The sequence below is a fragment of the Leguminivora glycinivorella genome, chromosome 5 (assembly GCF_023078275.1).
Source record: "Leguminivora glycinivorella isolate SPB_JAAS2020 chromosome 5, LegGlyc_1.1, whole genome shotgun sequence".
NCBI lineage: Eukaryota > Metazoa > Arthropoda > Insecta > Lepidoptera > Tortricidae > Leguminivora > Leguminivora glycinivorella.
The window spans coordinates 5532386-5545986 of NC_062975.1; the positions used below are offsets into that span (position 1 = coordinate 5532386).

A 13601-nucleotide genomic window follows, 5' to 3' on the forward strand; every position below is an offset into this window, starting at 1 on the left:
ACTGAGGTACGTTTTTTTTCTTACTGTATCTGTCTATACGGAGTTATATATGTCTTTGGTACAGTTTACCTCAGGCACAATCCAGCCGTTTTCAAAAGCGTTGTCGATGATAGCGCACTCAATGTTCTTGATGGTGACGGGTGGCTCTGAGATGCCCAGCACACAGGCGCCCTCGCACGGCGCGGGACACACGCGACCGGTGAACTCTGCGAAAATATTTATTGTTAGACGAAATCTTCCTCCAAATCGCCTAGAACTAAACTTTGAAATAAGTTTTTTATTTGTGTCAACATGTGTAAAAACGTGTGTAAAAATGAATGATAAATGACATAATAAGTAAATCCTGCGTGATAAATTAATATCGTAAAATACTCACTAACGAAGATCCGCAAAAATGTAACATGTGTTAGATTATAGTAAGCGAAATATTGTTTTTAAGTACCTGATTTTTTCAAATGTTATTACAGGATTTTATTTAAAATTTCATTAGGTTGCGCGAGTTTACGCTTTGTGGACGCTGTCATGTGTCAAAAAGAGGTTCTTACAGCTCTGGGACAATAGGTACAATATTGTCCTGACTGATAGATGGGTACATCGTAATCGGTTACACAAAACAACTTTCCAGGAAAGTTATTGGTTTGCATCAGCTATTCAAGCGCCTGTTTCCAGTCCCCATTAAACACTAGCTCCACTTGGGCACACCTCGGACACTGGCGATTAAATATATGAAAGAGGCGCATTCCTAGCACACAGTCTAAGCTCGTGTAGGTGAACGCGTACTATGCTTGTGTCAGTGACATATGACAGGTCGACTGTTCACGTTTTTGACAGACGGTAACTGTGAGGTAACCGAGAGGGGGTGGGTGGCACTTTCAGCGGGGAGCGGGAGTGGCCATACTGTATGATAATACTCTTTATTATACTGTGACTTGGGTATAATATTGCCTAGTGAGCATTCATATCCAGATAGACAAGCACATCACACTCCATACAACGCACAGTTTAAGTTGAGAACAATTTTCAAGTAGCTGATTCTAGAAACAACTTACCAGGGAAGTTATTCGTCTGCATGAGCTGTTTCAGCGCCTGTTTCCAGTCCCCATTGAACACGAGCTCGTTCCATTTGGGTATAATATTGCCCAGTGGGCAGCCGTGTCCGGACTGGCAGAAGGGGACGCCGCACTCCATACACCGCGCGGCTTGTACGCGTAGGCCGCGGCGCACGTGGTTGAAATTGTAGATTTCGTCCCAGTCTCGGAGACGCTTCTCGGCGGGGCGGTAGACGGAGGTTTCACGTGGGTATTTTATGAAGCCTCTGTAAAAAATATATAAATTAACTATGGTCATAGATTAAATATAACAAGATCATACCATCCGATACATTAAAATGCGACCGCCTAAGACCGCGCTTACACTCCACCACAGATAGATGGCGCCACAAAAAAAATGTCTTGTAGCTTTCGATTATACTTGTAGATGGCATTAAGTGTCACTTTTGACATAGATTTACGGCTCGGAATTGACACTTAATGCCAATCTATAAATCACACAGAGGCGGCTCGCGGCTGTAATTTGTGGGTGTTCACTCAAATAATCATCGTAAGGCCCAAGGTCCTACATGTATGTAGTAACATAAGCAACACTATTAACTGTTTATTTGTAATTCCTATTACAACGGTATAAAGTCTAGTGTTCCTGTTTGTACTTATTCACTGTGATTAAATTTAAATCATCTAAAATTGCCTCAGAGATGCATTTATTTTCTTTCCTTCAATTTTCCAACAAATGCCTGAACCATAAGTTAAAATTTCAATGAAAAATATTCTTTATTTAGTTTATATAGCTGCCCAGCTTCAGGGTTAATAACAGTAAAACATAAAAATGAATAGACGAAAACTGCAGTTCATTCAGTAAATGAATGCGGGATTATGAATGTTTTTTTTTATTTTCATCGAAAGATGTGATAAGTCACTGACGCCGGTATCGGTCCATGCAGACTCACCACCTCCGCCGTCCGCGCCCGCTCCAAATAAAAGACATGGAAAGCAAAACAGTTTGTCACTTTTTTCACATCCACATAACCACGGTGTTTTTTCATACTGTTCCCGTTTTAAAAACACGTGTAAAAGTTTTGGTTTTTGAAAAACATATTTGCGTAAGTTTAAGGTCGGGCCGCGGTGGTCCTATAGCTTTTAATTCTAATCGCGTTGCAAAAGTTTTTTCACACTCTTTTATAAATGTCACATTGTATCCATCCATACACTTGCAATAAAAACAATTTAATTATGCGGTTTCAAAATAAGGCAAAATTGTATTCCCGCACGTGCCTTAAAACTTGTTTATCTAGTGTTTACTAACAATTAACAAAATAGCGCGCGAAATACGCGGGTCGCGGATGACCGCGACGATTTTCGCGCCTGCGCGGTGCAACCGAGACGGTAATCAAGGACAAACGCACAGACCTATATCGAGATAGAAGGAAAAAGCTTGGCGGTTGACAGGGAGACCGATCGTTTAACATTTCGCATTGATTGGTGTTCTTATTATGATTCGATTATCCTAGTTAATTATTAATGTAGTTTAGAATATTTATAAGTTAGTTTAAGATTTTTGCATGGATGTATTTGTAATTTAATTTGTGTTGCATACTTTTTAATCTGTTGAATAAATAGATAAATACTTGATATCACGAATGTGAATTGACTCGACAGTTTGAATTCATGGCTTATTTTTACATCGCTCGTACTTTAAGAACAAATCAATTTATTTTCATTACATACACATTCTAGCATTTATTTCATGTTTATAGGTCGCTCGTTTTGAACGCACGCCAAATCGAGCTCGTCATATAAAAACCGCAATGGAAAACTAATTTTGACATCCAATCGTCGAGCAGACTGCCGTTCGCGGTACTAAATATGATACTTTTTCTTTCTATCTTGATATTGCTCTGTAATCAAACGTCCCTAGGAGCGGCGCTCCAGATTTACCTAATATTTCATACATAATCTTCTGTCTCACGCGCGGCGCTATGACTAAACTTCTCTTTCGCTCTTACTGAATTTCGTATTAGAGAATGTACTGAATATTTCTCCATAGGAGCGCAATTCAAAGCGCTCCGTTGAGCGCGGTGCGTATGAAATTGTATAAGGGAATTGGCGGATTATAATATAGACTGTTTAATGAACTTTTAAGAAATATAAGTAAGTAATTGTTTGATTGGACTTTTTTGCGATAGTTTTTATATAGTATAATACATTAATTTGAGGTACCATAATTGATGTATTACTATAGTTGAATTGTGATTATTTTTGAGAGCACCGCACAAGCGCTCTTTAGGGCAAGCCGCTACTGAATCGGTGGCAACAAGGCATTTTATGTGGCGCCATCTATGTGAGGTGGAGTGTAAGCGCGTTCGTAGGCGGTCGCATTTAATGTATGGGATGGGATGGTTTACACATTTTGATGTCATTCATAATCCTATTAGTCGAACATACGTGAGCTGTTCGAACGCTGTGAGTACATTTTACAACTTCATATTCCTTACGGAAGCGCTGGAGGCCTACCCTAATTTCAAATTGGAGGTCGCGGGTTCAAACCCCGGCTTGTACCAATGAGTTTCGCGAAATTTATGTACGAAATGTCATTTTATTTTTTCCAAGCGCCTATTGGCGAAGAAAAACATCGTGAGGAAACCGGTTTATTCCCAATTTATAAAGTCTAGTTACCCTTTGGGTTGGAAGGTCAGATGACAGTCGCTTTCGTAAAAACTAGTGTCTACGCCAAATCTTGGCATTAGTCGTCAAAGCGAACCCGAGGCTCCCTTGAGCCGCATGGCAGTTGCTGAAATAACGCAAGTAGGATACTGATATGTATATTCCTTACCTGGTCTTATCCAGAATCTTCTCCAAATTCTTCTTATCCAGCTCGACGTCGCGCACCGCTTCCTCTATGTCCGCGATGCCGTTTTCCTCCTTCCCGTTGGCCTCGACTTTAGGAGCCTGTTGTATGGCGAGCTGCTTGAGCGCGCGCTGATATTCGTATGGGAACACCTTTACGAATTGCGTGGCTGGCGCTGGCCAGGTTTCTAGCAGCTGTTTGGCTATTAAAGATCTGTAAAGGAAGAATATTATAAATAAGAGAAATATATTTTTAAAATGCTGAAGGCAAAGTGTAACCAAATGGACATACAGTAAGTATTCATTGAGGTAATGTTCCATGCTTAGAAAAGAACAACTGTACTGTACTGGCAGGGTCGCCATGTACTGAAGGACGTTGAATTAAAATACTGTCTCGGAGTTTAGAGTTATATTGGGTCAAATAACGTAAGTGACATCATATATACTAGTGCGAGCCTCACAAGTTCATTTGTGAGGGTAAGGTGTTGCATACAGTACAATAAACAGAGTTTTAAATAATATAATTTCAACACAAGCTTCTAGCACAAAGAAAATCTCGTACAAATAATGTAATGTACCTGTTTCATTTAAGAGTTGTATTATGTAGACCATGATTTTGGGACTCACCCAGTATATTCAACGAATTCTTCCAGTAATGTCTTGACGATCTGCAAGTCATCCTCCAACTCAAGAGGGAGCAGCTCCACCATTTCAGGGTTGCACTTGCCGCGTTTGAACGAGCCGTCGATGTCGTACACGTACGCGATACCACCTGCAAGAGAATATAATGGTCAAGAGTTGACTTTACAGAGGGATATAATAATAATAATAACATGACATTGGATCTATATCCCCACGCACGCCTTATAAATGACCGGGCTCGAAAGACCCGAGAGATTTAAACGGAGATACAAATAATAATAAATAAATATTATAGGACACTTTTACACAGATCGACTGAGTCCTACGGTAAGCTCAAGAATAATAATAATAAATAAATAATAATAAATAAATATTATAGGACATTCTTACACAGATTGACTGAGGCCCACGGTAAGCTCAAGAAGGCTTGTGTTGTGGGTACTCAGACAACGATATATATAATATATAAATACTTATATACATAGAAAACATCCATGACTCAGGAACAAATATCTGTGCTCATCACATAAATAAATGCCCTTACCGGGATTCGAACCCGGGACCGCGGCGCAGCAGGCAGGGTCACTACCGACTGCGCCAGACCGGTCGTCAAAAGAAGGCTTGTATTGCAGGTACTCAGACAACGATATCATATAATATACAAATACTTATATACATAGAAAACATCCTGGACTCAGGAACAAATATCTGTGCTCATCACACAAATAATTGCCATTACCGGGATTCGAACTCGGGACCGCGGCGCAGCAAGCAGGGTCACTACGCACTAGGCCAAACCGGTCGGATAGCTAATAAATTAAAATAATCAACATTGTCATGACAAACATTACCGACTAGTGACAGTAAACTGAATCAGAATCTCTACAATACTATGAATAGCTAATAGGCTAGTTTGCTACTAGTCAAATCAGCTTCTCAATCTTTTTAAGAACTGTCAAAACGACTTGCTAGTACTATGAAATACTGAGGAGTGACGTCACGGTCAATTCATTCGCTTTATATCTTTCTCTTTGACTTATTAAATAGAAATTATGTTTAAAAATAACTACTGTCCAAATTTTTCTTCTATTATTTACTGCACTGCATAAAAGATTTTGTTTGAAGTATAGGAAACTAGCCTATTCTGAAAATGTTTTTCAAGAATATTTATATATTTAAAACTACGTTGACTTATGCAAAAGCTGTTTGACTTCTCAGGAATTCCCATTAAAACTACGTACGTTTGATGCTGACATATACATGAGTGTTCGTGCGTTGCGGCTGCGTGACCCCTTGTTCCTCGTAGATAACCAAGTTTGATAACTGGTTTTGTATGAGGAAAAATAATTCTTCTTAGCTAACTGGGTTATAAAATAGGATTTTTTTTTCTTCGTAGAAAACCAGTTTTGCAGTTTTTTACGGAGAATATTTTTTCTTTTTTGCTTACCCGGTTATGAAATAGGATTTTATACCCATTATTGTATGCAGTTTTCTATGAAGACCTTTTCTTCTTCCTGATTTTTTTCCCTCAAAGAAAACCATTATTGTACGCAGTTTTCTATGAAGATTTTTTTCTTCTTAGCTTACCCGAATATGAAAACTGCAAAAAATAATGGTTTTCTAGGAGGAAAAAAATCCCATTTCATAACCGGGTAAGCAAAGAAGAAAAAATATTCTAGAAAACTGCAAAAAATAATGGTTTTCTACGAAGAAAAAAAAATCTTATTTCATAACCCAGTTAGCTAAGAAGAATTATTTTTCCTCATACAAAAGCAGTTATCAAACTTGGTTATCTACGAGGAACAAGGGTGCGTAACGCAGTCGATGCGACACCTGTATACTGCCTACACACTCACCGCTCATGCCAGCCGCGAAGTTCCGGCCAGTGAGGCCGAGGATGAGGACGGTGCCGCCCGTCATGTACTCGCAGCCGTGGTCGCCGACGCCTTCCACGACGGCCGTGCAACCGGAGTTGCGCACGCAGAAACGCTCTGACGCTATACCCCTGCATAATTCAAAACTCCATGTCAGTTACGTGCACGTTCCAAATACACAAATATGTGTACCCATATAATCCATATATGTATAGATAATGTGTATCGAGATTTGAACCTTTTAGTAATGGAAAAATAAAAGGAGAAAACAACTCATAATCCATACTAATATTATAAATGGGAAAGTGTGTGTGTCTGTTTGTTTGTCCGTCTTTCACGGCAAAACGTAGCGACGAATTGACGTGATTTTTTAAGTGGAGATAGTTGAAGAGATGGAAAGTGACATAGGCTACTTTTTGTCTCTTTCTAACCCGCCAATTCCCTAAAATGAGGGGTGGAAGTTTATATGGAACATTCCGCAAGTTTCGAATTTAACGCGACCGAAGCCGCGGCCAAAAGCTAGTAGATAATATGTGTATCTAGATTTGTACCTTGTAGTAATGGAAATATAAAAGGAGAAAACAACTCATAATATAACATTAAGGAAAAGAGATGGTCCCAATTTACAATCAGATGTAACGTGAGCAGTTAGAAAATGAAGTATATTGTGATAGAACCATATACAGCTTCAATTATGGATCTTATCTTCCGAATTAGCAAAATGCTTCCCAGGACGACTGTCTTCAAAAACAACCGCAAAGAGCGTATACGTACGCCGGTATTTAAAGATATTTCGCTCATTGACTTGACTTTATTCTTTACCGTTTTATTCACACTAACACCAAAGAACATACCAAAACACTACCAGTTATTCAAAAATACGTACCTAAAGTACGCCCTTCCAGAGGTAGCTCCGTACAAACATACGTTGCCGACAATCACGTTGAGATGTGACTCGAACGGCGAAACTTTTGGTGGGTAAATTATAACTTTACCGCCGGATAAACCTTTGCCTGTAAAAAAATAATAAACCAATAAACAAGTATGTTGACATTGTTGACTGAAATGTTGGCCATATTAATGATATTTTGTAGAAAGTACAATTATGTTTTAAATAAACATTGGATTAACTTAGCAATATCAGTCGAAGTATGTTTTAAATCAAATTATTTTACTAAATATTTTTTACCCTAATGAACCTAAATGAAGTTTTTGGGATAAATATTCCATTTTCAGAACAAATTTGGCTTAGATAGGCCAGTAACTATCATGTAAGAATACGATACATACCGACATAGTCGTTGGCATCGCCCTCCAAAGTAACCGTGATGCCCTTGGACAGGAAAGCACAGAAGCTCTGACCAGCAGAACCGATGAGCGAGATGTTTATGCTTGTGTCATCAGGGAGGCCGTTGTCGCTGTATTTCCTATCAATCAAAGAGGATCGAGTATTATAGAGAGTTATTGTCGAAGTAAAATGTGTAATCAACTAATCAATCACAGTGCATAGACTGCCATCTCTTGACACAGGCTTAAAACTTTTGAACCTTAGTTTTGACAATTTGGCCCATATTCTTAGCTTGATATGTGTTAAAATATCAAATATTAATACTAGCGCCATCTAGCTGAGCGTCCCCCAAAGGTGTAATGCCATCTAGGCCACCGTACCTTTTTCTGTATAGTAAGGAGATATATACCCCGTGTGTGCCCCGTGGGGCTCAGTCAATCTGTGTAAGAATGTCCTATAATATTTATTTAATATTTATTTTTATACGGACAACAAATAAATAAATAATATACTATAGATAGCCAAAGGGATGCTATAAAATGTGCTATATTAATTGTTTTAGAGTAGAGGTATATCTGTATGCTCCCATTTTTTTTGCGGTATCTTCGTTGTTCAAGTCCTAACGATTTAAAACTGAATCTATGTGACAATCGTTTACACACCGTGGCGAACGAAACGCAAATGGCTCTGTCGCGCCAATACAAAAGAGCGATAGAGTTAATTACGATACGCTATGAAGCGTGATCGATTGTCACTTCAGCTAGGCTGGCAGCATTCAAATATTCGACTAAATGAATAAGTGCTAATTTCCTATTCGTTAAATAGTTTCTTTGAAAATTGCCTCAAAACGGATTGATAATATGAGTGATCCTATAAATACTGAGGAGTTCACGTTTTTCCTTTTTTAGGTACGGAACCTTTGAAAAATGGAAATTGAAGGCAGTAACTCCTGTCCATATTTTTGCTTCTTTTGTGGTGCTTTATTTCGCACTGCCAAGGAGTGGAATTCCTTTATTTTCCGAGCTCATATAACCCGGCAACTTCAAATCAAGAGTGAACATACATCTTCTGGGCGAGCTCTTCTTATCGTTTAGCACGTCTTTGCCTTTGGCTAGTCTGTGGCCAAGAGTAAGCCCATTTATAATAATAAAATAAAATATCAATAAAATAAAGTTGATTCTCGTAGAAGAGAGTAGGATCTTACATGGCAATATGGTAGGAGAGAGTAGAAGTGAATGTGCGGTCCTCGTTGGTGATCTTCATGGCGATGTCCACGTGTTTCTTGCTGCCGTCGAGAATGCCGGAGCACTGCTCGATCAGCTGGTTATCCAATCGTTTCTCTAGTTGGAAGTCCTGCAAAGCGAGTTTAATTCGTGTGAATTGTTCTAGGTCGTCGAAAGAATATAAAAACTGTAGAGAAACTAGCTTTTGCTCGTGGCTTCGTTTGCGTTAAATTCGAAAACTGCGGATTGCTCCATACAACCCCTCCTTTAGGGAAGTGAGGGGTTAGAAAAAGACAAAAAGTAGCCTATGTCACCCCTAACGGCCCAGCCACGACATTGGTCTAAGCGCGGCAGCGGCGAGCGGCAGCCATACGTGCGAATGAAAAGTCCCATCGCTGTGTCTCGCTTCAATGTATGGCCGCCGCTCGCCGCTGTCGCGCTTAGACCAATGTCGTGGCTGAGCCGTAAGGGACCGACCCCACTTAGGCGTCGCGTGTGTCGCGGCGCGCAACGGACGTCTCCGCCACGCCGCCTGAATGTAATTCAAAAAACGTCTCCTCAGTACATTTTGTATAGGAAGGACGTAAGACGCGCGACGCCTAAGTGGGGTCGGTCCCTTAACTATCTCCATTTAAAGAAATGACGTCAATTCGTCGCTCCGTTTTGTGAAAGGTGGACAAACGAACAGACACACACAATTTCTCATTTATAATATTAGTATGGACTGTACCTATTAAAAAGAATAGAACTTTTATAGCTCTGGGTGTTCTTCAGAATAAAGGTCAGGTCCAGAGCAGGGCCTTCGGGTTCTCTTTCTTGATTAGTATAGTATAGGCACACCTCGGACACTGGCGATCAAATATATTCAAAGAGGCGCATTCCTAGCACACAGTCTAAGCTCGTGTAGGTGAACGCGTACTATGCTTGTATGAGTGAAATATGACAGGTCGACTGTTCGTGTTTTTGACAGGCGGTAACTGTGAGGTAACCGAGAGGGGGTGGGCGGCACTTTCAGCGGGGAGCGGGAGTGGCCATACTGTACGATAGTACTCTTTATTATATAGTAGTTTCCTTCCTGTTTATAAATAGATATAACTGTAAACTGTTTTAGTGATGTATTTTGTGACTTATATTTACATACAAGTGTAAACCATTATATGTACCTTATTCTTGACTTGTAATTGACTATACTGTGGTATAGGGTATGAACTAAATGGAACTAAACTAACCTGTGATTTAGATCCTCCGATAATATTGACGCCTGGACGCATGTGCAAGGCGTTCTTCAGAATAAGGCTGAGGTTGAGAAGGCGGGCCTTGGGGTTTTCGTTGTTCTCGCGCACTTTGAGCAGATCCGTGCGTCCGATCAGGTCTTGGAACCGACGCACGCCCACGTCGGCCATATGCTGGCGGACCTGTTTAAAAACAAATACGGTAATTAAAGTTTTTAAATACTATGTAGTAGAACGCATCTAAAGATATACCCCCTTATTCATAAACGTACACTTAAAGTTATCAAGACGATATAGTTCGTTTGTCCCTTTCCGACCTATTGGTGTGATAGAAAGGTGTGTGACGAACTTTATCGGCTTGATAACTTTAGTGTACGTTTATGAATAAGGGGGATAATGTACCAAAAGACAATTTAACAATAATAAGAATAATTGAATGGGTTCCAGCAGGCGTTCTACATGACATCAAATATCTCCAAATTGTTAGATTTTTGTTACATTTAGCATTTCATTTTTGCCTCTACGTGTTGGATCTATATCCCCACGCACGCCTTATAAATGACCGGGCTCGAAAGACCAGAGAGTTTAAAAACGGAGAAACAAATAATAATAAATATTATAAGGACGTTCTTACACAGATTGACCGAGTCCCACGGTAAGCTCAAGAAGGCTTGTGTTGTGGGTACTCACTCAGACAACGATATATAGAATATACAAATACTTATAAATATACATAGAAAACATCCATGACTTAGGAACAAATATCTGTAGAACAACAATAACAGAGTGCATGTGGCTTTAATCTTTCACCTGCCAATTTTTTTACTGTCGGACCTCAGTTGTTGAATGTGCTGTTTGCCCTTTTTCTGGGGCCGATTTTCAGAACCGGATTGCATTATAATATTAATGATTTTACATAAAAATGCAACAATAATATAAGCTTGTATTTTTTTATTGCATGGTAGCAAGGCCAGAAGGTTAACTGGAGATAGAAAGTCGTGGCGCGAGCTTGTAAATGTGAAGGCGCATTGCACCTCTGGGTATCCTAGGACAATAGTTCGGCGGTATAAATTACCTCTTCAGCCAACATAAAGAGGTAGTTGATGACATGTTCAGGCTTGCCGGCGAACTTCTTCCTGAGTACCGGGTCCTGAGTGGCGATGCCCACTGGGCATGTGTTGAGGTGACATTTACGCATCATCGTGCAACCTGGAAGAAAGGTATTCTTATTCATTGCTCGAAAATATATTAGATAAAGAAAGCAAATGACTTTATAGAGACGAACGAGACGGAGGTGACAAAAGTCTGCGTCAAAATCAAGTTCTGTGAAGTGTGTTTCCAATTCTATACAATAGAAATGTAGAAATGTAGTTACAAATACTAGAAAAATCATACTAACCAAGTGCAATAAGCGGGGCTGTACTGAACCCGAACTCATCAGCGCCGAGCAAAGCGGCCACCATCACGTCGAATCCGGTTCGGATCTGCCCGTCCGCTTGTACCACCACACTATTAACAATTACAATATAACATAGTATCATCAATGATAAATAAAGTATAATATAATAAAAATAACTATGGAACAAAATAAACCGTGTATGACTTTATTTACTCTCTGTGGCGCTGTGGCTAACAATGGTTTAGTTCCTCAATAATCCGAGAGATGTCGCTGTTACTTCAGCGCAGATTCGTACATCGCGGTGTTAAGATTTTTCTCGGAATCATGTGGTGTCTCACCAAGCCACTTAGACGTTACTCTGGTTTCCCTTCAAAACGAATAAATCTTTCGCCTTTTACTAAAGATTTCCGTGGAGGGGAATACTCAAATGAGTCTAGATATTTTTTGATGCCCTGCGCAAGCGGGGCTTATAGAATTATAAACATAAAATAAGATAATTAAAAGCCACAAATAGATGGCGCCAGGTAGTTCTCTTTATTAGCCCTTCGAGTCCCGTCCCAGGTCCCAGCTATGTCAGTGTTACAGAAGATTCTAAGGTTCAAATGCTTGGTACTCGAAGGGCTAGTTCACGAGAATATTATCACTTGTACTATTATATATTCTGTGATATTATTATGAAACAGTTAGGGCTATTTACACGGTCTGAGAATGTATGCGAGTTTCAGTACATAGCGGTATTTGATTGGTGTGCTAAATCAAAACTTACCGAGAACGTAAATCGTTGAGCACCAACACTTGATGAGTTTCAGCGACGCCCAGCTCCCACGGCAGACCTGCGCTCTTGATTCCAGTCCAGGAGCTGGCGCCGGTTCCACCGTCGTGGCCGGATATCACGATGTGTTCCGCTTTGCCCTGCACACAACAAGTGCGTAAAAAAGGGAGTGTTTAAATCGACACGAGTTACGAATTTCCTTTTCGCACAGATGGCCATTCGAAATTTCGACCTGGCATATAATGAACCACTTCTCGCACTAGTGCGTAAAAATAACACCATCTGTACTGAAAAATGTGACCCGTGTCGATTTAAAACACGACCGAATTGTATCGTAATGTACTATTTTAGTACAGATGGTGGTTTTTGCCCGCACTCGTGCGCAAAGTGGTTCATATCTTGTCAGGTCGAAACTTCAGAGGGCAATCTGTACTGAAAAACGTGTAGGATACACGTGTTTTCATTTATCGCCACTCGTTTCGAACTTCTTCTTTTCCGCTCTTGTATCGTAATGTACTATTTTTATGTGGTATCAATTATCATACCCGGTATGGTAGTGGGATTAGTGGGGTTTTTTTATTTTTTTTTATACCACGTCGGTGGCAAACAGGTATACGGCCCACCTGATGGAAAGCGGTCACCGTAACCTATGGACGCCCGCAACTCAAGGGGTGTCACGTGCGCGTTGTCGACCCATTAGAAACTTGTAAACTCCTTTTTTGAAGAACCCCATACTGTAGTTCATCGGGAATACGCAAGTTTGCAATGACGATAATTTAATGACAATTTCTGGCATATTCATATTTTAAAACTCACCTTGGCGACTCCAGAGGCCACTACACCCACGCCAACTTCAGACACAAGTTTGACAGAGATCCTAGCTCGAGGGTTGGCGCACTTCAGGTCGTAGATGAGTTCAGCCAGATCTTCGATGGAGTAGATGTCATGGTGCGGGGGCGGGAGATTAGACCGACGCCTGCTACGGAGCAACGGGTCTTCGCGATGTCCTCAGTCACTTTGTAACCTGGAAAAGTATTTCAATTTTAGGAGACCGAATATGTACTATGAAGGTTTGTGTCACTTAATTATAGGTGACATAATTTACGTTATTGTAGTACTAAAAGCGTTAATTTTGTAACTAATCAGACAGTAATACAAAAAGTGAAGACCACTAGCGACATCTAGGGTCACAAGGTATCTTACAACTATGTTCAATAGTTGTGAGATGTTTGAACGAATTATGTTTTCTACTAATACTAAAACAACCTTTAA

The 13601-nt window shown here is 40.1% G+C and overlaps 1 protein-coding gene and 1 non-coding gene across 2 annotated transcripts in view; one reads left to right on the forward strand and one right to left on the reverse strand.

The window, feature by feature from the left end:
• LOC125226678 (glutamate synthase [NADH], amyloplastic) overlaps positions 1 to 13601 on the reverse strand; it is a 90005-nt gene that overhangs the window by 19038 nt on the left and 57366 nt on the right. The window contains 14 exon segments of the mRNA XM_048130738.1: positions 70 to 206; positions 1050 to 1315; positions 3886 to 4113; positions 4527 to 4671; positions 6398 to 6546; positions 7302 to 7428; positions 7706 to 7842; positions 8908 to 9056; positions 10156 to 10341; positions 11234 to 11367; positions 11558 to 11667; positions 12324 to 12469; positions 13146 to 13291; positions 13294 to 13353. Coding sequence (XP_047986695.1) covers positions 70 to 206; positions 1050 to 1315; positions 3886 to 4113; positions 4527 to 4671; positions 6398 to 6546; positions 7302 to 7428; positions 7706 to 7842; positions 8908 to 9056; positions 10156 to 10341; positions 11234 to 11367; positions 11558 to 11667; positions 12324 to 12469; positions 13146 to 13291; positions 13294 to 13353 — 2120 coding nt within the window.
• LOC125226750 lies at positions 11911 to 12025 on the forward strand. Its single transcript, XR_007177125.1, has one exon. It is a non-coding gene; the product is annotated as a U5 spliceosomal RNA (small nuclear RNA).